This window comes from Rhinoraja longicauda, chromosome 3, assembly GCF_053455715.1.
Source record: "Rhinoraja longicauda isolate Sanriku21f chromosome 3, sRhiLon1.1, whole genome shotgun sequence".
In the NCBI taxonomy this organism is placed as follows: domain Eukaryota; kingdom Metazoa; phylum Chordata; class Chondrichthyes; order Rajiformes; family Arhynchobatidae; genus Rhinoraja; species Rhinoraja longicauda.
Genome location: NC_135955.1, coordinates 54,095,392 through 54,122,854, shown reverse-complemented (window position 1 = coordinate 54,122,854; position 27,463 = coordinate 54,095,392). Strand labels below are relative to the sequence as shown.

At 38.3% G+C, this 27,463-nt stretch overlaps 1 protein-coding gene across 2 annotated transcripts in view; it reads right to left on the bottom strand.

The window, feature by feature from the left end:
• The window catches only part of ptch1 (patched 1), a 78,064-nt gene extending 51,429 nt beyond the window's left edge, over nucleotides 1-26,635 (bottom strand). Inside the window, exons 1-2 of one of the 2 annotated variants that reach the window (XM_078396161.1) lie at nucleotides 26,507-26,635; nucleotides 16,790-16,982 (exon numbers count right to left, since the gene is read on the bottom strand). In XM_078396161.1, coding sequence (XP_078252287.1) covers nucleotides 16,790-16,982; nucleotides 26,507-26,509 — 196 coding nt within the window. In that variant the 5' untranslated portion in view covers nucleotides 26,510-26,635. Of the gene's footprint in view, nucleotides 1-16,789; nucleotides 16,983-18,105; nucleotides 18,629-26,506 lie in introns of those variants that run through there. The other variant, XM_078396160.1, reaches the window with a different exon arrangement.
• Nucleotides 26,636-27,463: the final 828 nt, after the last annotated feature.

Below are 27,463 nucleotides of genomic sequence, written 5' to 3'. Positions count from 1 at the left end.
TTCCCCCAGCAGTTTGTTTTTTTTACTCATATTAAGATGAATGTTTTCACCCATGTTGGTACTTGGTATGAAAGATCTTTGAAACCAGCGCATACTCAAAAATGATTAAGAATCCATAGAAAGGTTAGAAAAACTGAGAAATGACAATACCAATTTTTTGTATTCTGTAAAACAGGTGTGAAACAATTATAGGATTAACTCTGTAGGGACAAATAATTTATTCATTGTGTTAATGACAGGGTAATTCACACCAATACCATGTATGAAAAGATCTACATTGTATTTTTATTTAAAATTCGTGTTAGTTAAGGTTCACGGAATACTGGAAGGATAAGCGACATTAAATCAAGCATTATTACAATGGGTAATTTACATAGAAGTGAATATTTTGAATGCCCGGATAATACATGGGTTTGTAATGCATAAATGTTATGAAAAATAATTACTGCATCTACCTGATCATTTATGCGAGTTTGAGTTCCAAATGAAATTATGACAGAATTCTCATGACTGGTGAGTCACATCTCTTAAGTGACCTGAAAATGCAGTGGAAGTAAGCAATGGTCAAGAATTTTGATAAGTCATGCAAAATGTTTTTCCTGTAAAATGGACCATTGTCATCCAATGCCAAAGCAGCACAATTTTGATGCAAAACAAATTCTCCTAATCTTCAAAAATGCTAAATGGACTAGTTATGCAATGTGTATTGATAATTATTTTACATTTCTTCTATGGCACTTGCACAAACCTGCAACAATAGACAATAGGTGCAGGAGGAGGCCATTTGGCCCTTCGAGCCAGCACCGCCATTCAATGTGATCATGGCTGATCATTCTCAATCAGTACCCCGATCCTGCCTTCTCCCCATACCCCCTGACTCCGCTATCCTTAAGAGCTCTATCTAGCTCTCTCTTGAATGCATTCAGAGAATTGGCCTCCACTGCCTTCTGAGGCAGAGAATTCCACAGATTCACAACTCTCTGACTGAAAAAGTTTTTCCTCATCTCAGTTCTAAGCGGCCTATCCCTTATTCTTAAACTATGGCCCCTTGTTCTGGACTCCCCCAACATTGGGAACATGTTTCCTGCCTCTAACGTGTCCAACCCCTTAATAATCTTATACGTTTCGATAAGATCTCCTCTCATCCTGTAATTTCCAGTGTATACAAGCCTAGTCGCTCCAGTCTTTCAACATACGACAGTCCAGCCATTCCGGGAATTAACCTAGTAAACCTACGCTGCATGCCCTCAATAGCAAGAATATCCTTCATCAAATTTGGAGACCAAAACTGCACACAGTACTCCAGGTGCGGTCTCACTAGGGCCCTGTACAACTGCAGAAGGACCTCTTTGCTCCTATACTCAACTCCTCTTGTTATGAAGGCCAACATTCCATTGGCTTTCTTCACTGCCTGCTGTACCTGCATGCTTCCTTTCAGTGACTGATGCACTAGGAGACACCCAGATCTCAATGTACGTCCCCGTTCCTAACTTGACACCATTCAGATAATACTCTGCCTTCCTATTCTTACCACCAAAACTGAGTTTGCACGCACACCAATAAAAGAGAATGTGTGCAATTTTTTTAAATGAGCCAATACAACTGCAAACTAATAGCACATTTGCTGTTTACTACTTAGATCACAATTTTACATCCCAAATTTCATTGCTAAATTCTGCACTAAAGACAATTTTTACTAAAAGCCCACTTGACAAACTATTATAGGAAATGCTGTGTTATCATCATAACAAAATAGCTAACATAAACAAAACAAATTAAGAAATATGCAGCATAGACTAAAATAAATTATTTTCTGTACTTCAAATCTAAATTACTGTAGGGATCTGGAAAGTAATTTTGTGCACCACATGCTATTATTTCCCATCATGACAATTACTTCCTGGTTCTCATTAATCACTATATTGTGAAACTTGAACTGCATGTTTTCTTACTACTCTCGGCCTTAATTTTCCATTTTTGTAAAGAATTAGGTTTTGCCATAGTAATCAGCATCTTGCAAAGGGAGTCCAAAGTGATTAACTTACACAATTCATTAACAATCACTCAGAGCTTCCATTAATCCAGCAACAAGACACTCTGCACCAGTCCTTAGGATCAGTACTGCTGTAATATTTTCCAGCACCACCATCAGCCTAATCAAAGAAAAACTGAAAGCTGAAACAGTAGAGGGCCTGATATCCATACGGATAAAGTATTGCCTAATAAGAGATGTTAAATCCCCAGAAGGGTCACGACAAAAAAAACTTCAACTGCAGAAGCCAGCCTTTCATTCAATACCAAAGGTACTCTATTACAAATTCTTGCTTGAGATGATATTTCCTTTTGGGATCAATGGAATTTAACACTAATTTGCATCAAAGACAAATCCTGACCGGGACAAGCAAGTCATTCTTCATCTTTTCTCAAAATGACTAACTGTTTACTATCAACAGTAGTTATTATTTCACAAACAAGCTCCTGTCAAATTCCATTAGAGATCTGAAGAGATTGGATTGTGGATCAATGTTATGTGACATTGCCCCACACTCAGGAAAAAAAAAATTCCGAATCCTACCATTTGAATATACTATTAAAAAATCATGCAATTATCTCCAATGTCTGGCCCATCTGATTGCACCCTGTAATTATTTTGCTGTAATTATCTACAAAATGTACAGAGATATGGTTTCCGAGTACAAAACATTAATAAATATCCTAAGATAGACACAAAAAAACTACTAACTCAGCAGGTCAGACAGCATCTCTGGAGAAAAGGAATAGGTGACGTTTCGGGTCGAGACCCTTCTTCAGAGTTTCAAGTGAAAGTAATTTTAAATTCATCAAGAGTGTTAAATTCATAATTTTAGATGTTTTAAACTGGATTCTCTTATCTATCATATGACATCAAATTTTGCATTGACTAAAACAATAAACGAATGACAGCAAATTGTTAAAATATGTGGCAATGGTAGGCAGCTTGTGGTGTTTTAAGGTTGAAGTATAGCATCAATGGTCTGTCATGTTTATGATGCTCCTTGAACACAACCCAAACCAGTAATTTAAATGCTCTACGTTTCCCATTTACAGATGCACTTGGCAGACCTGGAATTTGTAATGGTGAATAAAGAGAAGCATTTGGTGCTCACCATTTTTAAATAATTTGGATGTGCACATATATTAGTAAGAACCATGGATGTTTTGAAGTCTCTGTCAATGATTATCTACTCCTCAACAGAATGCACCAGTTATGGTATTTACTAACGTAATCTACAATAATCTGCCAAAATGGTCAGATTATAAATATTGCACTGAAAAACCCTTAACATTGCAGACATTTGTTACTCAAGGTACAAGGCACTGTTAATAGCATAAACTTGAGACCTAAAGAAAAACATATGAACTGTCATTCTCTCATTTTACAAAAATCAGTGCTGTTTTTAAATAATAAATTATTTTTAAATATACAGGCCATCCCCAGATGAAAAATGTCTGATTTATGGGACACCCTTGCATGCTAACGAGGTCCCATGTTATTACTAAACGCAAAAGTTCAAAATACCTACATATGTACATTCTTATGAATGGCAGACTAATTTCTTCTCTTCCTTCTCTCCTCCCCCCCACCCCAACTTTTAGTCATTATGCTTTCTTATCAGTCTAGTGTGCTTTTGAAACCATTCATTACAAATGATCACCATTGCGAGTGATTTGTGTGTATTTTCCCACATAAGGACTGCAATGCCTTATGGCCATCTGTAAAAATGGAACCATTAGCTACCCAGGTACAGCCAGTAATCAGAAAATGCTTAAATAACTCAGCAGGTCAGGCAGCATCTGTGGAGGGAATGGACAGACTATGTTTTGGATCAGGACTTCTTCAGGGCTGATGGAGGAGGAAGAATATTGGAAAAGAGGTGGGGTCTGGGGTTGCGATTGGGATGTGGGTGGAGCAAATAACAAAGGCTCGAGGTGAAATTGTGTTCATGCTTAAACCAGTTTATAGATACTAATCAATAAATCATAATCACTGATAGTACTTTTAGAAAGGTAATAGTTTGACAATTCCTAGAAAGGAACAACTTTTAATAGACCCAGATTATTTCATAACCACACAGGAGGTAATTCAGCTCAGTAAATCCATCAATTCCATTGTCCCATTTTTAGTTATCCCACCTACACTTTCTCTCATGGCTTGACTTTGCCTATCATCCACCTATACCTGGGGTAACTTACAATATCCAACTAACTAATCAACACTTAATTTTGCCACAAGAGCCTAAGGCTCCATGATGGATAAGCCTTATCGTCTAGAGAGTTTTAAAACAAGTGAGATTGAAGATCAACACCACCTTCAGTTAAAACAAAATGCTCTCCTTTCTCTCATGCTTTCATAATCTTCACATCTCTTTACAATATTATTAATGAGCTTAGGATGAACTTTTTATTCTACACCTAACTTTCATGATTATTGCATAGGTTTCAGCTTAAAGTGTTTTTTTGATAACTCGCATTTCTATCCATGAACACAAAATCTTTAACATTCAAGCTCATCTTCTGATTTAACGATAACATAAAACTTACCAGGCCTGCCCCAGCCTAGTCAATACTGTAAATGGTATATGTTCCTGGGCACTGTTCTCCACTTGAAAATCATCATTCCTTCCTCAAAAATTACACTCTTGACCCTTCTCTCATCAACAGCTGCAATCCCACTTCTCCCACAAACCTGTTTGAATCCCTAGAATACAATTTTTACACCAGTAAATAAAACCACAATTCTCTTATTTTGTGACCTCTTGGAATCAATGACCTACTAAGCTTCCCTCAGACCCAAGCCCTGTAGAATTGTTGTTTAACTTGGTTTCAGTCGCATCCATCCATTTGCAACCAGAATATCTTTCATCAATGGCTTTCTTTCCCACACCCATGACATGCAATTTTGGAGTTCTGTCTAGGACTCATACTAGATTCCTTCTTCATACTCATCCACATACAAACCATGAAAATAGAGGCAACTTCCACCTGTATGTCCTTAGCATGTATTCAGGGAAAATAACAAAATGATCATAATATTGATCAAATGTCTGTGGTACACACCCAAAAGCAAAGGCAAAGGACTGAATTATTTTCATATCAATCAGCCCTTCATTAGAAAGAGGTATTTTAATGCACTATTATAATCTGTCATTTCACAAACAGCAATGTCAGCAAATTACTTCAAGGTACTGCTTAAATAGCCGCCATTTGTTTCATAACATGGATTAATAACGTGTTCAAGAAACTTCTTAGTAAGCAGAGTAATATATTTTTTTCAATAAATTGGAATGAAGGGATTGGATCTTGAATCACAAACGCTGTGGTTCTATTTTAAACTGCAATATGGCCTTGGCTATTTTACTTATTGACAGAATCAAACCCCTACTGGACTATGGCTCAATGAAACAATTTAATACCACCAGTTGTTTGCTCCATCTGTTGCTGTGAGGTCTTACTCAAAAATTTGTTTTGCATTGGCACAAAACTTCAAAACTCCTTTTTATAGTCACTCCCTGCCCATCTTGATCAAGTGGCATCAACATTTCCAAATGTATACAACAGATTTAGTCGCTGCCTGTATGGTTCCATGTTTGTTGTAGACCATGATAGAGCTGTTTGAAAAAAAACTTCAGTCAAACAAACCTCTTTTATATTTGTGAATTAAGGCCGAAGATAGTATTTTCCCCCCAATAAAACGCTACCCTTTTACTTGGATAATTTCAACAACACTAGGTCAAGATTGCTGCCACCCACAGGCATAAAAATAACTTGTTTTCTTAAATAAATTGAATGAGTGCCCAATCTCACCTATGCTACATGGCACAAAACTATACATGGCACAGTACCAACATAAGATACAACTAAAATCAGAAAGTGACGCTTTACTGAGCCAGTCTTACTGGCAATCAAAATACCCACTTTACCCTCTTTGTTATGGACAGCTAAAATACCAATCAGCATTCCAAAAATAACATGATTCCATCTCCTACTGCTGCCAATGTTTAAAGTAAGATTGAATATCAGTTGGCTTTTTTTCAGATTGTGATGCTGTTCATTGACAAGTTTACACTACTGTAGGATGGACTGTAAAAGGGGCTGCTAGCAGGTCTGGCCATGCTCAAGAAAATAAAATGTTATTAGGACTGAGATCAAATATTAGTAGTACTAATGCATTTCTGATTGGGATTCTGGGCTGGGACCAAGCCTGGACTATTTTTTGTTAATAAATAGAACTGGACACATCACTGAGTCCAATCCGTTCCTCACTGGAGAGTCTAAAGATCATTTTTAATTAATATGGAACCAACCCCTGCTTGTCAGGCTATTCTTATATTAATTTTGTTGCAAACAAAATCCTTTCCCTACCACATTCTATGTCAATTATCAATAAGTATGTATCAGGTTTTGGACGATGTTCCATCTCACTCGTGCATCAGCATCTCACTTCCATCAGAGTCGGGTTTTGAGATCCATATTCCTTCAGGTATTGCATTGTGAAACTGAAAACAATTAATCTTTACCATCTACACAACATTAATGTACCACCATGTGTGAAACAGCAGTACTGCCAATGAGCAAGATATTTGGTCTGCTTAACTGGAACACTTAACGCATCGAAGATCAGACTTGAAAGCTTGGTCTATGCAACTGTGCACCCCACCATTCAGTGCATTCACTCACTGCGGCAAATATAACTGAAGATGACGGTTTTGTAGCATTAAATTTTAGAATTTGGCCAAATTATCAATTATGCTTTTACAATTATGAATGTTTTGTATAAAAAATCTTTTTCATCCTTTAAAAAAATGTTTTTGTTGACAACATTAAAACACCCAAATTTAATTTTATAAACGGAAATAAATCATTTACTTAAAATATCTACACTTTTAGATCTAATGAGTGTTGCCGAGCGTCTCAACAAACAGCCGCTGGTTTAAGGCTGCAACTTCATGTCAATCCACTCACTTCTGTTGCGTCACATTGACCCCATGCCTCTTTTGAAGCTGACATCACCAATCAGTTCTGAACAGGCCTCACCTCTCAGCAACAAAGTCTCTTTTCATTGGTTTTCCACTGTAGGCCACATGGGCAAACACAATGGTTGCCTCCAGCTTCACACAAGCTCCCCAGTCTGTATGGATCATTTTGGAGTGATTTATAACCAACACTTTTCCTTCTGCATCTGTGCAGGGAAACACACATCACTGGGGGCCACTTTCATGATTTTGTTGCGACTAGGATTAGTTGGATTAGGGACTGACTCATAAGAACCCCCCGCAGCTATGAGGAAGTTTCATTGCGGGATCAGTGTGATGCTAACTATTCTCTACCACCAGCACAAGTCTGTCATAAAATAGATACAAAACCCAATACTGCACAAATAATTTATAATTGATGATGAATTTTACTCAAATGTGCAATTATTAATATTTGCTTTCATGAAACTTACATTCAATTTTCCCCATCTAATTTATAAAAATGTGCTTGAAGAAACATTTTAAAGAAAACAAAAGTTTCAAATGTTTACAAGCAGTTGCTGTTACATTTCATTCCAGGTTGAAACAGTTGCTTCCTTTCAAAAATAAACTTGAGGCCTTTTAGAAATTGAAAAAGGTAGAAGACTGTTTGGAAATTCTGATGAAAAATGGTCAGCAGTGGACAAATGCAGGAAGGCACGGAAGATGAAAATCTACTGAAGAAAATTGAAAAACATGATTTCTCCAAAAGTTTCTAAGTGTTATCTGTTATACTTCTTTTTTCTCTTCTCTCTAGTTCTTTTTCTCCTCTCTGTTTAGTGCATTCACTATCAAAAGAAAGGGGGTAAGCAATGGAGGCTTTGACCTGCAGCTGTAACACAATACTTTCACACAGCCCTGTCGACCCTCTGACATAAATTTTACACCGCAGCTGGCATTTACACACTTAACATTTCCATATGTATAGCATGGTCTGTGCTAATTATGCTAATCACCTGTCTAACTCTCCACTGCGAAAAATGGTTGTATTTAGCAGTCCACTGCTTACAAATACAGCTTACTGTGTGGCTGAAATGTACATTCAGACAACCCTGAATGGTAAGATTTTTCCACGTTGTTGGCTTCATTCAGACTGCAGAAAAATTTATTCAAGTCAACTGGTTTCGGCCAGCAACAAAAAAGTTACGAGAAAAAAGTGAGTGTGCTCCTGCCCTAACATTCTAAGTCTGCTTGCAAGCAAAATGATAAATCAATTGGTGTGGGAAACAAACGAAGAGCTATATTTTGCAAGGCATGTGAAACAGTTGCCTTTTAAAAAAAAGGAAAACTACTAGATCCACTCATTTCTTCCCAAAATCTCTAAAATGAAGAGCATTTGTTTCTCTTGTGTCAGGTATTGAGACAATAGAGGTAGTAAGAAAAACTTGAGAAATCAACTCTTCCAATATAACAGAGAGAATAAATTAAATACCATTCAACAATAAAATAATTTTGTACTTGTTAAAGATACTTTGCACAACCATCTTATGAATTCTTATGAATAGAAAGACTTGTACCTTAAAGAGAAAATGATACACATTGTGAGGCCTTTAAATATAAATCATCTGCAGTATATGTTGATGAAGTAAATAGCTTATAATGGTAATAGATGTAACTTTATTTTTATCTTTATTTTTCACTTTTCTTTTATACAAAAGACTTAAGAGTTTCACTTTACAGAAAATTTTGAGCAGAAATAAATTATGGTACTGGAATTTGAACATTTCTCACAAATAATCTTTTTAAACAGTGAGACAATTACATTTGACCTAGATTCTACCCAATTTTAAATTCAGTTACAGTTCTTTGGCAGTCCAGAGGCTTATAATAATTAAAATGCTCACTGTTAGTTTTGTTCCAAAATCTGGCTCAGCAGCCAAAACAGAAATAACACTACAACTACTGTGGTCATTTCACAGCAGAGATTTTTTTTTAAATGGTAGGGGGGAAGGGGGCTGTGGGGGGTAGTGGGATGGAAGTTTAGACCACCCTGATTCTATGGCACAGTATTCTGTTTACATTTCAGTGCTTGATTGTGTAATACATATGGCATTTTTGGGCCGGAATCCTGAGTCTTCAGCCAAAAGTCTTTTAGCAATACTATTTTAAAAACTGTACACTAGCCATTTATTTTATTTTCCTTTTTGGAAGACATTTATTTGGATTTTTAATCACTAAGCTCGATAGCATCAACCACTTTGCCCTCTATTTCATCAACAATGGCATTAAACTGCTTTTTAATCTAATTTAATCATAAACACATAACACGGAAACATCTTAATCTACACATATAGCAGGCCAAATTGTTGTCAAAACACATTCTCAATAATGTAACAAGATGTAATTGACCAGTTCCTTTCAACTATCAACATCTCAGCACAAGGTCCAAATTTATCTGAACAAAGTTAATCCCAAAGCAGGACAATGAAAACAGAATGGGGAAAAAAAGGCACAATCTCAGTTTTTCAATCGGAGATCAGCTGTGGCCAAGATGGAGTGAGTACCCTGGTGGACATAGTCTATCAGCAGGTCACAGGGAGGTCAGCTTTGAAGGCAGAATCCAAATGAAATATAAACATGGCATCGTGGAAACCAGACAAATCTCCCATAGTTTTGTCCAGCCAGCACTAATCTAGGCATCAGCTGTGGAGCAAAACCTAAACAAATGGATCACTCAGTTCGTACATCTGGAAGCCGTCTTATTTTAGTCTTCAAGAACAGATATGTACAGTTTAAACATTGGTCCAGTGCACAAAAACATGTCATTTAAAAACATGCTTGGACACATATGTCCTGTAAAATTAATCTACATGCATTGCCCTGGGCTGTTCAATGCTATCCTGAGGATGGATTTGTATTTGTCAGACAATAATTCAAATGCATATACTGCAAAGTGAGATATTCAACTATAACAGAATATCAAGGAGTTTTCTTACGATTCCGCAAACATATGGCATTTCTGTTAAACTTAAATTCTGCTCCATTAACCAGTTTTAAAAGAACGCAGAACATGGAGCATGATAGTGTAATAGTAAAGTAAGTGGACTCGCCCCCACAATTCAGGAACGTTGATCCAGAGTAGTTGGAAAATCTAAATTTGAGTAATTTAATAAACCTGCAATTTTAAACTCGTTTCTGATATTGATAATGAAACTACTAGATTGTTGCAAAAGCCTCCTATGGTTTGCAAGTGTCCTTCAGGGACAGAAATCTTCCACTGTATCCATTCTGGCCATAAGATGGCTCCAGATCGCCCATGTGACTTGACTCATCACTGCCTTCTCAATAAGGGATGTACAATAAATGCCAGTATTTCCAGCAATATTCATGTTCAGTGATTGAAAGCAAAAAACAAAAAGCAACAGATATGAATGAAACACAAATATTTAAATTTCTTGTTTACTGATAACAATAAAAGCAGTTTTTGATGAGCGAATTCTCCAATTTTTACCATAATCTTGCAGGAAAAGCCCCCATGTATGAGCATATTCAAAAATCTAAAATTAATGTTTCAACTTTGAACTCAAAACTAGCAATGAGTATATGTTACAGTCTTTTGATTAGAATGACCAGGTACGGCAGCCAAAACTATTTTTAATAAGTCAAAAAGAACCAAAAAATGATTTTTAAAAATTCATTATAGAAGTCATGTTATCAGAATTGATTAAAAAGCAGCAATAAATTAAAGAACGTAAAACAGTAAAAAAAATAAAAAATCAATATATATATATATATATAACAGCAAAATGCCTTGTTTTATTAACAAAGTCGAGGCCACAGACCAATAATCTGACGTCAATGTGGCAATGTAAATGCTAATCCAATTATTTATCACAGCAACTACAGAAAAAAAAGTTACCTTTAAAAATGAGAATAAACAACATTTGTCAATGAAAGGCTAGCACTTCATAAGCCTAAGATTCAGTTTTTGGAACTGCCTGTTTATTAGGTTACTGAACTGTTGATCGTTATTTCAACCAATAATTCACTGGGCCAAAGGAGCTTCTTTTGATCCAAGGACAGATCTGAAGAACTGAAAGCATCAATGAATACAACTTTAAAATTGAAAAACTGTCAACAGTTCAACATCCATTAACATCAACACCACTGGGGAATCAAGAGGAAAAGCACTAGTATACTCCTCCTGCAAGAGCTTTTGTATAATCTTTCAGAAAATAAAGCTTTCAAGGGTGCTATATGGGATTTAAGTAATTAGAAAAATGGGTGTTTTGGAAACTGCTTTGTACTGTGTTAGAATATTGACTTCACAAGCTGAAGCTTTTATAGTTCAATGCTAAAAAATACTATGCTAACCTTGCATCTCATTGAGTTTGATTACAATGCAAAGCAATATATTCTACTCTTCATATATCAGATGTAATTTAATTAATGGCACATTTTAGTAATGTCTACAACTTTTGGTGTCCTCCCTGGGAAAACAGTTTAGGAAAGAAATATTATGTTTGGGATTTAGTGGTGAGAAATAGTTAATGGCATCATAAAATTTAAGTAGTAAGTTTAATCTCTTGCCACTGAAGTCGATGTAAAAGAATTTGTAGGAGTACAATCAGCAGCCGAAATACGTAACATTTCTCTCAACCAAAAGGGAATCGCTTCCACTTAGTAATGATGTATCATTTGAGAAGATTGTAATAAATGTGGTCCACATTATCAAAATGTAAGAGAAATACATGACATAGATAACAGCAGATGTGATGAATGGTCATTGACGCATTAGATTTTGTTTCTGTTTTCATGGAATCCTGCCATGCATACCAGTGTTTTCAGCAATTTCTGCTTTTTTTTTCAGATTTCCAGCATTTGCAGCTCATTTTTAATGTTCAATAGATTTGAAGAGTTTAATTGGTACTCTGAATGCAGTGCCAATTTGAAATAAAAAAGCCTGAAACAAGTCTGAAGTGCAGATGAATTCCACTCTGCCCTGGCCTCGACACTTCTCAAAGTCCACCAGGTATGCAAAAACAGCACCTTACGAAAGCATTCCCAGCCTGCAATTTGGAATAGAATTGGAGTTCACAAATTCATGTATATATTGACATGATCAGCTGCATTAAGATTACGCAAAAATATTTTGCTCAAATTTATATAGTTCTGGAGACCCAGTACATACTTGTCTCAGAGAACAGAATTCTCTAAAATTTGCAGTTGTGAATTGTCAAGACATTCCAAGGATAGGATGCCTGTACCTTGAACAATGGGTTCAGAGATGAATATTTAAAACCCACGGTTCAAAAGGTAATTTATTCTGCATTCTAGTATATAAAGTTTACATACTGCCATGTCAGTGCTGCCCATATGACTAGAGAATGTTACTGTTTATTGCATGCTGAGGATTAATTATATGAAACTAGACTCTCAATTAATTGTATTCAGTTTTGATGATGCTGGCACCATAAATTAGGTTTATTTTGCACAATGAACCATAGTCATGTACACTTACTAGTGATACACTACTGTTGATTTTGAGTTGTTACTTCTGGTAAATCTTTAGTTTTTCCTTCCTGGTAGATTGTTCCAGACGAGACTGGGAAGCTCAATAAAGAGCAATATGCGAAAAAATGGAAAGGCTTGCTAATCGCTAGATTCATTTCACAGTGGCAGAAATGTTATTGATAGAGGGATCTTGGAACTATTGGAATTATCAATAAGAAACTATTTGAAATCAAAAGTAGTAAATTTCCTGAGACAACCTAACCATTAAATTTATAACAAGGCACCATAATGTTTTGAAAGGGAGCATCTTGCAACTGGTCAAATAGTATGTTTACATAGAGATAGAAATGACATGAGAGGCGAGAATGCTTTTGAAGATTTTGGAGACCATGCAAGCAGAACTCATGGATAGAGTGGCGTGGAAAATACTTTTTAAAAACTATTTAATTATGGACTAAATCACATGGGGCTGATGTGTGGTACAATGTCACTTTCCTCACTTTGTTCATAACCTGTTTCCAGAGGTGGTGCAATTTATATGTCTGGTAAATTTAATGATGCAAGTTTAAACATTTTGTCAAAATTGGGCATTTTACTATTTTAGAATGGTGATCAAATAATACTATTATAGGGGAAATTTTATGATCAGTACATAGTAGCATAATAATAGTCTGATGCACAAGTAGCATAAGTAAACCAATACAGAAAACAACCAAACAAAAGTTGACCATTTGGTGCAAGGATCGAGGTTTGTCATCTATATTCTTTAAACAATTTAAATTAGCAAGTAATTACATCTACTGGTGGAAGAAAATAAACCAGTTTACACAATGCAGGATTATGGGTACAATGCATCTTAGTATGAAAATGCACACGGGTTTGATTGATTTAGTGAGATCCCTCTCTATAATTAACAAATAACAACTTAATCTACATTTATTCTTCTTGTTAGGAATGTGGGCATTACTTGCCGAGCCAGCCCCTTTATTACTCATTATTAATTGCTCTTGAGAATGTGTTGGAGAGCCACCTGTTCTTGAAATGTTGCTTCTGGTGAATGCACACCACAGTGCCATTTGGTAAGAAGTTCTAGGGTTTAGACCCAGCGATGATGCACAAACAGCCAAACATTTCCAGCTCATTTCGGTGCACAACTTGGGAAGGAACCTGTAGGTGATGTTCTTGTACATCCAGTACCCTTCTTGGTGTTAAAGATTGCAGATTGGGAAATGCTGTAAGAGTAACTGCAGTTTTGTTTTGTTGGCAGAACAAACAAAAGCAATAATCCTATGACGCTAGATTAAAGGCCAATCAATCACCCTGGATAGTGTCAATTTTAAATTTTGCTGGGTCCTCCACTCATCCAAAGGGAGAGTATTCCAACTTGTTCATGATTTGTGCCTTCTAAAGTGGTAAAGTTTTAGTGCATCAGTCTCAGATCTGCTTCTGTAGCAATTGTCTTTAGCAATGGCTGCTTGAGCAGTGTTTCTGGTCAACGATGACCTCTAGGAGTATTTTTTGGGGACACAGCAATGGTAATTCCATTGAATATCCTAGGTAAGCAGTGAAAAAATCTTTGGAAATGGTTATGTCCAGTCAGTTTTATGGCATGAATATTTGTTCTTTTTTATTAACAAGGGTACTGGTGCTATCAATAGATAGATGTTCAAAATAGTTTTAATTAGATAGATGTCCATGGAAGGGTTTTTTGTTTGGAAGGTTAGCAGCAGTAACAGGCAGTGAATATAAATTGTGATATTCAATATGCTTAATTATTCTTCATATCAGTTGACATGTAAAAAGAAACTTCAACAGAATTTATTTTGAAAAGAAGCTTAATAATTCCGACAATTCTAGTAACAAATGACATTCGAGTTTCTCATTGAGAGTGACTATCAATCAAGGCCGAACATTTTTCTTTCTGGTGTTGACCACGCCACATGTGGCTCAAGAGTTGTTGAATTAAACTGGATGCTCACAAAATGTACATACAATGATATACAAATATTAATGGGATGCAATGGCTATGAAAGAAGATGAAGCTGAGAAAGTTGTTCCAAAGGTCAATTATCATAAACACATGAAATATTTTTCACAACAAATTTTACCAATGTTGACATGTTCATATCTTCAATAAATTAAACATCGAGTCTGAAGAAGGGTCTCGACCCGAAACGTCACCCATTCCTTCTCTCCAGTTACTCCAGCATTTTGTCTACCTTCGACTTAAACCAGCATCTGCAGTTCTTTCCTATATATTTAACACTTCTGTATTACTCTGGTTTGTTGAGAGAAAACTGAAATATTCCAGCAGCCTATTGCATTTGGTAGGAATATTAAATGTAGTAAAGGTTTTCATTCAGGCGTCTTCAACAAGGGGAACTATTGCATGTTTCCCAATATGTACATAAAGGTACGTGCACAACTTCCACAAAATATGAGAATCTAGTAAACGACTATAGAAATTTGGGTAGCACAGTGGCCCAGCTGAGAGAGTTGTTGCCTCGCTGTTCCCATGCTGAACCTCTGAACTAAATTGCTATAAAATTTCATTGGTCAAAACAATGAATTGGCTAAAATAATTTTGCATTCTCATATCAACTGAGTTTTGTTTTCAATGAAATCAGGACACAATCTCATCAAGAAGATATATTTTTCAATATTTCATCAGTACCTGATGATCTGCAGACAACACTTTACATTGTGGGATAAATTAGCTTTACTGTGAAATGCTTCAAAGCTCTTTGATCAAAATTTGATAGACCGAAACATGTAAACTGTCATTGCTGATATATTTCCCAGTCCATTCATATTCTAACTTGGTCATTTTACAGAACCCAACCACCCACACCCTTCCATCACCTGCATAACTTCCCCTCTGTTCAGTTCTTTGCTCTGTATTGCCTTCTGTTTATACATTTAACCACAGAAATATGCAACTGCTGCTCTTTTAGTTTATTTGTGCAGTGCCCATGTTCGTGACCAAAGAGTTACACACTCCACTGAGAACACACACAGCTACAAGATTCCTGCTGCTGTCAGCCATTTGGAGAGGGGGGAGGGAAGACGGAAGGACAAAGACAATATCTAAAGCAAATGAGAAGGCAAAAACCATAAAAAAGCACTGCCATAGAGGGCAGAAAAAAAGCTTTTAAGTTAATGTCAGAAAAACATCAATGGCTATACATACTATAACGTTTTATATTAATTGTTATATAACTTAATATGAAAGGTGGTAGTTTTGTAAATTATAGTAAATATATAAAAACCTCAACAAATAAAATTACTTCAACTGTATATTTATGCAGATTTTAAATAAAATATTTTCCCAACATATGCACAAACCTCCCACCCTTTAATTAGTAAGCACTCCCAGTCAAATATTTGACAGCATTTAAATAAACGATGTTTTCGTTTACCCTGCCAAACAATGAAAACTGTTCATTTGCAGTATTAAAAAGTTGAATAACTTTAATTCATTTCGTAGACTCCTCACGCATCGATTAACAATTCACCATTTTTGTGTTTTTAATCACTATAAAGATAGATCAAAGCTCAATCTTTGAACTTAGCTCCCTCCCCACGGAAAAAAACACCACTTATAGACAATCCTTTTAATATATAAAATGTAATACTAACTGCAATTACATTAAACATACGTCACCTCCCGCTAGTTTACATTAATCTACTTTGCAAACATGCGTTCCAGTCTGTACGACTTCACTTTTTTTCCTGAGACAAATGTGTTTTTTTTAAAAAGTTGAAAGCAGTCCAAAAACAGGACCACACACACTCAACTGACTCAGTCACTCAGTGGTCGGCCCGCCCGCGCGCCCGCCCGCCCGCCCGCTCCGCGCGCCCGCCCGCCCGTTGGCCCGCCGCTCGGCCGCACCGGTCACTGCTGCTGCTGGGGGCGCTCACAAAATGGCGGCTTTGACAAGCTCCACACTTAAAGAGAAGCTTCATCCCCCACACACACCAACACCCCGCCAAACAAGGTGCCACAAATCACTCTCCCCCCCCACACACACAACACCCAGACGCCGTGAGGTTTACACAAACGTAGAGATTCATTATAAAGGATCACAGCAACGTCTTTGTAACTTTTACTTGGCCTTCGGCCAGACAGACATACAATAAACAATCGCAGTCCGCCGGTATGATGTTTCTTCATCTCCCCTCCCCTCCCCACCACACAGTGATTTGGTAGCACTGATTCTTAGTTTTAAACCTGGATTCGGTGAAAATAAAACAAACTCCCCCCGAGAGGGGAAAGGTCTTACCTTCCACCCACAGCTCCTCGACATCGGTTTCAAGATTAGCAGCCCTTAATCCCACTGCGAACGCCCCAAATATTAACAGGCCCACAACGAAGAACTTGCCACAGTTCCTTTGAATGTAACAGCCCAGATTAAAAAACAGTTTCTGAAATTTAGCTCGAAGCCACAACGGTGCTTTCCTTCCAGTCGCCTTTCCCTAAAAGAGAAAAGAGACACTTGGTAATCTGAGGGACAATTGCATCCTTAAAGAGACAGCACTCCTTTCAATTGACGATTTCGAGTTGCAACAATTGTCTTTTTGTGAATAAGTAAAGCTTTAAAGCCCAAAGCTTTTAATTAAACTAGCGCCATTAAACACTGCCCATTGGATTATCTCATATTACGTATTATGTTACTAAAAGTGACGGCAAGTCTCTGCAGCGACTGTCACTTCATCCGTCGAAATTGCAATCCAACTTGCAGCGGTGACAGACTTACAGGGGCAGAAACACTGCTGCAAAAGGAGGTCAGTATTTCATGCTGTGAAATCCAATCGGTACATTAAAAAATACAAATAAATTAAGAGGACAGGATAAATGCACGCAAATATATTGTGTACATAAAAGTTAAACCCCGAGAGAATCGACGTGTTAAGTTTTTGTATTTAACATAGTGAATGTAACGGCCGGATTTATTGGATCGACATCTAATGGAATACATAGTAGCAAAGAGAACATCCACGTGGTTGCTCTGCTGTAACATCATAAGCTGGAGTAATTCATTTCCATAGCAGTATCAGGACGCTGTGATCTGAATTAGGAAGTGAAACAGCCATCTGAGAGTTACGACAATATTTGCGAACGGAAGAGGGAGCCACATGGATTTCAGCTTATAACTACTCTGAACAGATACGATCGCTTAAAGAATGTTTCGCTTTTTGTTTACTTTAAAACTTAAAGCATGCAGCTAAGACTTTGCAGATTTTTTGTATCTTTTGAAGGCAAGCCTAAATCCTCATTGCTGTAAAGCAACTCCACGCAAAAACATGGCGAGTTAAAGAAACAAGAAATCCCACACACACATCCAAGTGAGTCGATGCTCCCTCCGTGCTACTTGGACTGCAGCGACTGTGGAAACGCCGCCTGCCTGGGAGAGCTGAGCTTTGTTATCCTCGTTTTAAAACTTTCACTTCTACTTGCTGCTCAGTGATAACACGCATCGATGCGGCGGCGATTAGCTCCCACTCTACCGCTTATGGATAAGAATAGGGAACACAAAAGGCCCCCAATGCACAAAATGAGAAGCAAACATAAAGAGGGTTTTACAAGCTGGAAATGCACCTTTGAGATCTGATCCAGCGCGAAGGCAGCATCGCAATAGCTCGGCCGTTCCAGATAATCTAAAACCGCTGTCGGATGCCGCAGGTTTCTCCTTATCCTCCTCCTGTTTTGCTGACCATGGTCCTCCTCCTCCTCCTCTGTCCTTCGGCGCTCCGTAATGTTAACAGCCGAGGCCATGTTGTTGATGGGACTTGGGCAGTATAATCACACACCGTCTTAGGTTCCACCAAACGGGCACTTTAATCCTCAACAAAGTAGACGCTGCCTGGCAAACTTCATACTCCTCGTAGCGATGGCGAGTCAAAGTTTGCGCCTTCCATTCCCACATTTCGCGATCTGGGGGATCCTGGAGTTATTCTACATTCACGGGGGGCACAGCGCGCTTTAAAGGAGACCGGAGAGGGCAGCTTGAAAACTTTCACCTTCTTGCAGAGACTCGGGGAGTTTACCCGCACCGATCACTCGCTTGAACCATTCTGTGCAAACAGGCCCCGGAGCTCGGTGAGCCTTGATTCAATAGGGAAAAAAAGTCTGTCTCTCCATTTAGGGGGGAAGGAAAGCAAAAACCCGCCTCCAGGGCCGTCAGATGGCTGGGTGAAGGCTTGTATTGCTTGGCTCTGATTGGCTGAGGAAGGTTGAAATTACTCAGCAAACACGACTATTATTAGCTGCTTAGCAACAGCTCACCAAAGTGGAGAGACCACCCAGGCTGCGAATGCATCCATCCCCACTTCAGGGGAGCCGCGGTTCGGCTGAAAGAAATCATAGCCTTTCACTCCCGTCACAGTCTTTCTCTTTCTCTCTCCTTTGCACGCACTTGGTAAAACAAACTTTTATATATTTTTGACGGAGATGCAATTTAGCTATTTTTTCCCGTAACAGCAGGTTCTGCAGATTACAGGGAGTCCGGTTCTCGCGAATGGTTTTGAAGTTTGTTTTTTAACCATTTGCTCTTGTTTCAATGGAAATTCTTTATCTTGGCATCGAGATGTAACAAATGCTGGGAGGTCTCAGTTGAATTAGCAGGCTTGCACGGATAATGACAGCCCTTGGATCGTGCAGTTGGAAGTACGAGGTGTGTGTGTGCGCGCACGCACATTCTCTTTCGAAATGTTTCAATAGCTGCTCTTTCTCAAATCACGCGAATGAAAAGAATACAAACTTTAAAAACTCGCCCACAATAAATAGGAAAGGCACCCGAGTGGATATAAATCTTTGGAAAATGATTAAACGTTATTTTTTGTTCCCTATCTGGGACTTTTCAGACAAATAGGGATATCTTTTATTTTTAATCGTAGAAATCCCACACACCCCTCCCACCGCCCCCGCACAAACCACCCATACACATTTTCATTTTATTCATTGGGAGATGTGGGGAGTTTCATTGGGGTCATGTGACCGGCGTACCCAGGGCGACGCGCTGCAACAATGTGAGAATGGCTGAATTACAGTAGTATCAAAGGAAGAAAACAAAATCCTCAGTGGTCCTGTCAAACCCCATCAGGATCAATGTGATTTGCATGGATAATTAACAGACTTCTGTTAATTTCCAGAAGGGAAAGGGGTGGTGAGGGATAGGATGAGGAAAGGAAACCTGCTCAGTTGAATTTCACATTCATGTGCGCCTGTGCGTAAAGAATTTGAGGCAAGCTCCAAACAAGGTCTATCCATTCGCCGTCATTCTGTACTATGAACTACGTCCATTTATATATGGCGCGTTTCAAAACGTTATAAAGCGGTTCGCAGCCAATGAAGGATCGCTGTTTCAACACACGAAGCGCAGCGGCCAACGTGTACACAGCAAGATCCCACAGGCACAAAAACATGATAATATGAGGATAATCTGCTTTCCAGAATGTCAACGAGGCGAAAACATCGGCCAGGAAACAAGGCATCTCTTCGTGCTTTCCCGTGAAACATTGGCCTGGGGTATTTTACATTCACTTGGGAGAACAGACGGAAACTCGCTTTAACTTCTCATCCGATTGACGGCATCCCTGATGGAGTAGCCTTTCAGTGCGAATCAGCACAGATTTTTGCGCAAATATCCCGTGTGGGATTTCAATTTTCTGACTCAATCAACAAAACCAACACACACGGTTGAACATTTTAACTCGCTGAGTTAAAGTTTGGAGGGCAGTACACCACTTCAGGAAGATTCTGCTTTCCAAAATCATTCTACCATTCGGTGTCAAACCTTATCAAGGCCTCAAAATGGTCTTATTGATGTCGGTTCATAAAGACGGTCAACACTAAAACCGCTCCCTCGACCAACCACATCAATGCAGACACAATGTACCAATTTAGAGCAATCCCATTTACTATGCTCTATGAAGCCAAAGCTGTAAAGTTACACAAAATATTATAACAAATTAATCTTTACATTAGGTGTAATAAATAATCGTGGGAGCATAAATGGCACAGTATATAATAGCTAAAATTAGAGTATATAAGTTACATGCAGTGTATCGACTGGGTGTACGGAATTGATTTTTCGTGATTTCTCGCATCTTGATTTCTCGCATCAGCAGAGATATACCGCTCTAATCCAGAATGTCACTTCATAAAATCAGAATTAGATTCAGATTTGAAGCCATGTTTTTCCCAATAAATTATTTTGACGACAGTATGAAATATGAATAGACATAAGCTATACAACAAATGTCTACAACTTTCTCAACTTCACATTAAAGCAAACACCTTAATTTTGGGAAGTTAAATTTCATAATCCAAGTTTCCAATAATTAACTTCCATTCATCAATTAAATATTAACTTTCAATTATTTAACCTTAGCTTAATCATTTAAGCATAAATTAACTGTTATTTCATCGTTGTCTATCTCAATCCAATTCGGCCTATTTTCCTGTATTATACAGATAATTGGGAAATGTACATTGTTTTCGATTATTAATTTCAGCAAATCTGATAATTATAAATGTGCTCTCCAAATCTTAGCTTGATAATATGGTCGATTGTCATCTGTCTGGTGGGAAATGTAATCAATGTCTACCCTAACCACTCTTAGAATTGATACATATAAACATAGCACAAAAAGTAAGGAAATTTGTGTTTGGTAGATTATTTCTTTGTTGTAACAATGCTTCTTGGCAATAAATCTTATACCGTTGGAAAGCCTGTTTATTTCCCTTTTAAATGGTGCCACATTTGTAAGGAACATGCATTTGTGGGATGAGCAGCAGAGCTGAGTATGTGGGTTGCGCCCATGAAAAATCTGCCAAATCTTCTCTGCCAATGCCAAACAGGTTATTCTGCCATTGACTCTTGTTCGGTGTTGTTTGGTGGATTGGATGATTGAAGTCTGAAGAAACAAGACATATTGGCAATTTAACAATTTATTCATTTAATAAACAGGAGCCTCAGTAGCGTGTGGAAGAACCATACACAGCCACAACAGCCTGGCACCTCCTCCTCATGCTGGTCACCAGCCTGGTCACACACTGTTGTGGGATGGCATCCCATTCTTCAACCAGCATTTGTCGCAAGTCAGCCAACGTGGTTGTGTTGGTCACTCTGGCACGAAAAGCACGCCCAAGCTGATCCCACAAGTGTTCAATGGGGTTGAGGTCAGGACTGCTGGCAGGCCATTCCATCCTCTCCACTCCCAAATTCTGGAGGTAGTCTCTGAGAAACCCTGCTCTGTGAGGGTGAGCATTGTCATCTTGGAGGATAGAGTTCGGTCCCAGACTGTGGAGATATGGGATTGCCACTGGTTGCAGAATCTCATCTCGATATCTCTCTGCATTGAGATTGCCTCCAATGATGACAAGCCTCGTTTTTCCAGTGAGGGAGATGCCGCCCCACTCCATCACACTGCCTCCACCAAAAGATGTTACTCTATCGGTGCAGCAATCAGCATAGCGTTCTCCGCGTCTTCTCCACACTTTGACCCTATGATCCAACTGCCGTGGGCAGAATCTGGACTCATCGCTGAACATAACGTTCCTCCACATGTTCAGGTTCCAGTGCACGTGTTGCCGACACCAGCGCAAACGGGCCTGACGGTGAAGGGCAGTCATGGCAGGCCTCCTGGCAGCCCTATGAGACCGGAGATCGGCTGCGTGCAGTCTGTTCCGAATTGTCTGGGCAGAGAGCCGTCGGCCATATCGTCCTGCAAACCTTGACTGCAAATCTGTAGAAGACAGCCTACGGTTCCTAAGTGCTGACAGGGTGAGGAAACGGTCTTCTTTGGGTGTCGTCTTCTTGGGATGCCCACTTTGCGGCCTGTCTCTGACATCCCCCGTTATATGGAACTTGGCCTTCACTTTGGAGATGGTACTAGGACTCACTCCAAATAATGCCACAACATGGTTTTGCGGAACACCAGCTTGAAGTTGCCCTATCGCACGGGCCCTATCCAGATCAGTCAAACGTGGCATGCCGATTCTTGGAGCAGACACCTACTGACCACTGTAGCAGGGCCCATGCTCACAGATGCTGCCAATCAGGTGCCAATCAGGTACCTGATTGTCAGCACCTGGGGGTACCAGAAGCTCAAAACAAGAGTCAATAGCAACAGCAGAATAAGCTGTTTGGCATTGGCAGAGAAGATTTGGCAAATTTTTCATGGGCGCAACCCATATACTCAGCTCTGCTGCTCATCCCACAAATGCATGTTCCTTACAAACGTGGCACCATCTAAAAGGGAAATAAACAGGCTTTCCAACGGTATAAGATTTATTGCCAAGAAGCATTGTTACAACAAAGAAATAATCTACCAAACACAAATTTCCTTACTTTTTGTGCTATGTTTATATGATTAAACCGCGCTCTCAAAGTACATTTTACATTACTCCCCTTAGAGGTCCCAAGTGGTATTGCAACAAAGCACGAAGATTGAGGAATTAGTCAAAATGCAATCTAAATTCTGAACGAACATTTACTATTACATCAGCTGTATTTTGTTCCAAATTGGGTTTTATGTTCTCTGAGTTTGCGAATCTAAATATAATATAACCCTCTGCGCATTTTAGTATTCCGTTTACAATAACATTTATAAATATCAAATATCACAACAGACGAAATGTGATAGAACAAAATTGTGTTCAATTCAAGAGAAGACTAGTCAGAAAAATAGCTCATATGAAATGATAAATTTTCACATTAAAGATCTATGAAATGTCAAATTAATGTCACTCTTTCAAATGGATGCATTATTGGCGAGTTTTAATTTACACAATTAAATTTTCTCCATAATAAAGATGAAAAATTAAGTCAATTTACTTTGTTGGTGGTCTACAAATAGCAAGGGGTTAGTTGTATTAACAAATTTTGTTAACTTAAAGTTAAATAAGGTTAATCAGAAACTTCTTATTACCTAAGGTTAAGATTACCATGATGACCAACTGAGAAATGTGTTTGCTAACGTGACAGAAATTAAATTTTATCATGTTCCACCTGGCATCAATCAAAACCTGCCGCGAACCTCACTTCCATGCACCCACTTTTAGCCACAATGATTGTGCGCACACAAATACGATAAGCAAGGTATTTGGTTGATGGTAAATGGCACCAAATGTCCAAAGGCTCTCTTTGACTTTCTTTTAAAGGTGCCATGTCAAAACGTCTTCCAATTTATAATGAGTGGTTGTTCTATTTTAAAAAAAGGAATGTTTAAAAGGGCGGTGCATTTTAAACTTGTGCTCCATGGGCATAGGGAATGGATAAAGTACATTTGGCATGTAATTGCTTTGCTTCTGTATGGCTGCAGAGAAAGGAAGAAGTGTGAGCTCAAACTTTCAACCTGGGTGGTCAGCTATGGATGCCCCCAATTTGCCTCATTACTAATGCATGCGAGTGTTCCATTGCGAAGCGATAATGTTGTTCGTAATCAATCTAGCCTTATTTACATTTGGAAGCATTGTTGTCTTTAATATGCATGCCTTGTTCATGTAAACGGCGTTGGGCGACCGGTTGGGTTAACTTCAACAAATCATTATGGGTCTTCTCATAATGGTCAGAATCGGGTTTTTTTGTCAAATGGATTTAATCAGTTTTATTTGTCATTTGACTATTATGGAGCATTTCCCATCTTTTGCGTTTGAACCTTTCCTTGTGCAACGGCAATTTATTTTACATCAAATGTCCGGTGTATATTGAGCCAACCATTAAAATGATATCCACAATATGCAAATTTAAAATGTCATTTTGTTATTTCTCATTTCAAATCATGGTTAGATGGGCACAATGTAATACAATACCCTACAATGTTTCGTATTCCCGTTTTCAACATCATAATCTGATTTGGTGAACCCTGCCACGTTTTATGATTTACATTTACAGGAAGGATTAAATCTTATTGATTTAATCAATAACATGTTTTAGTAATTGTACCTGTTTGTTGAAATTATCAATAAGAATGAATATTGTTACTTTTTCCCTTAGATATCTCCATCCATCTAACATACACTGGTTTTCCACTCTCCTGATCATGCTGTCATTAATCTATAGATTTTAAGTTATGTCAGTATTTTTTCTGTTAAATAGAGTGTCAATAACCTTGCGTCAGTGGCACATTCAGGCATCACATCTCACAGCAACCTTATCCGAATCCACCAAATACAGGTGTTTCATCTTTACGTCTGGAGCCTCCATTGATTTCTAGGAGACATGGCGCCAATCGTGTAACAGTATGTTACTCTCTGATTGACACGAATCAATCAAACCATTTTCGATTGTTATAAATGTGAATGAAATAGGGCTTTCTACATTATTTCAGACCAACCAAGTGTACCTTTGGGACTTTATGCTGTAACCGCTGGAAAAAAGAAGAAAATGTATATATCTACATAAAATGTTTAGATCCATCAGTGTGTAGCTTTAGCTTTCAGACTAACTTTAATTCTGGAGCACTGAGGAAAATGCATTGCACATCATCGTTATTCACCTCTAAATTACAACAAAGTTTAGATTTTCAGTGGTGTTGATTTAGCCCGGACTAATTAATAAAGAATTGTCAATTTGTGAAAGATGTTTTCAATTTTCTTTGAACTAATTTCTGTTAACAAATTTTTTCAATAGAAGTTGACGTTGTGCTCCAACGTGCTTTAATCTTCAAACACAGCACACGGTAGTTTTTCTTGTAACTGGTTTCAATATGCCAAGCCTCCCCTCTGCTTCTCCCACACACGATGGGGGGAAAAGCACTACTCACAAAAACTGTCAAAATAATGCAACTAATTACCCCTGATCGAGCTGAAAGAGCAGTGCATTGCATGCTGCCCAGAGCATGGATACCGAATTAGGAATAGAACACACAGCCATATATACATCGACAAACTCACACAATTCTGCTTTCAGTAAGTAAGTTTAATCATTTCAGGGGCCATTCATTTGACAGCCTAGCATCACGTCTTGTCGAACACGATTGGCGACACGATCCTTTGACCTACTGCTGTAGCAACAAATTTATTAGATATATAGGCGTGAGAAATGAAAGGAAGTAAAACAATTCCGCCTCATTGTACTCACCCTTTGACTCTGCTAATCCGGTTTACACCTCACGCCTACATCACTCAATAGGACTATTACCAGCAAAAAAATAAAGGGGGGGGGGATGCTGAAGTCTTAGAGGCAAAACTATTTCAGCCAAAATAAAAAAAGATTAATGCATTAATTTACACGCGCCTATTTCCACCACTCATTTTTATAGTGGAAGTTCTTTTTTTCAAATGGCCACGCTTTAAATATAATTACAAGGTTTCATTTTATACTGTAGTCTTTGATCCGAAATAAATGAATTTGAGAACTTTTTTTCAACGAGGATTGATTTCGCTTTATAAAATGTACTTTGAACAACCGGCTCACTGTATTTTAAGTAACATTTAAGTATAAAGTACTAAATAGTTGGGGACAAAGTAAATGATAAAGTACTATATACGCGAATACTTTGGTAACGGAGGTGGATGAAAGAAAACAGCAATCATACTCTATCGTAGCCACGCTACTTGCAGAAGTTCAACTGAAGAAAATATAGATGTCCTTTTCCCTGCTGGAGACAGCACCGATCAGAGATTTCTTTTTGTCCCAGAGGTGCATCTCTATAAGAATTGCGCTGAACGGAAGCTGGGGGCGACCTCTTGGAGCGTGAAAATGAGCGAGGGATCCTCGGGACCCCTAGCTCTGTCACCTTTTCCATTAACCCACCGTCTGTTCAGCGACCAGTTTAAACCAAACTGGGTGTTTCGAGTACAATCAAACAGCAAAATCACCTCGGATCTTTATCAACGTTGTTGCACCACCCAACCACAATAATCCCACTATTAGCGACAGAAGCAGAGGCTAAAATAACTGTATCAGTAACACAACGAGTTTATGCCATCTGCCAAGCGTACACTCCAAGAGCTCTGCGGTCTCTATGTGTTCTAATCAAAGGTAACTTACCATCTTTCCCGAACCTCCCTCGTATGATCGCGCTGGTCTTGCTTGTCGAGATATTTTCAGGAGCTAAAATATGTTATTTTTCACAAAATTAAAAAAAAAAGGTTTTAAAGGAACAGGGATTGTAATAATCCTGCTAGGTTGCAGTCATTCTGCTGTGTGCTGGAAGGTCTCACAATTACATGCCTGTTTCTATTAGGCAGCGCGGTCTTCGAGGTGGGTGGTCTGCTCTCAATAGGCAGGACCTGTCACCGTCACGTGACTGCCCAACACCACCGCCGCCCCCCTGCACAATAAACTAAAGTTAAATATAAACGAAACTAGCGTGCTATCAGTCCTGTGTAAACACTCGCGACAGTGCAGACCATAAGAAACCACGTACTGTGCTCAATTGCTGTGAAATCCACACGAAACTTTCCGAAATATTGACAACTAGAAAAGGAGATTATTTATCCACTGTTTGAAATGGCACTAATTATTTGTGGAAACTGATAAATACATGGTAATATAGGTTGGAGAAACGGTTGTATAAACACGACTGGTTTCAAAGATGAATTTGCGTACTTTGTATACTTGTATACTTTATACTTGTATACTTGCATAATTGTATACTTTACATTGTCACGTTTGGCAAAGGGAGTCATTTAGTTCGTCTTCTATAAAAAACAATTGAAATACCCCAAAATACTGATCAATAATAGAGTACGATAGGCACCGTGAACGTGCAGCCACATTCCACCCAAACACTACATTTGCAACGAAAAGGTCCTTGCTGCGCTCAGATACAATTCTTTAAAGCAATTTAACTGTTTCAGAAGTTCAATATTTTATTATTTTATTGCTTAAAGTTCATGTATTTAGTAACGTGGGGACTGGACGTGGAAAGAAGTTGAATTACAGAATAAGATGCGAACTCAACATTCAAGGCAATGACGGGGGAGGGGGGGGGGGTGAATAGCG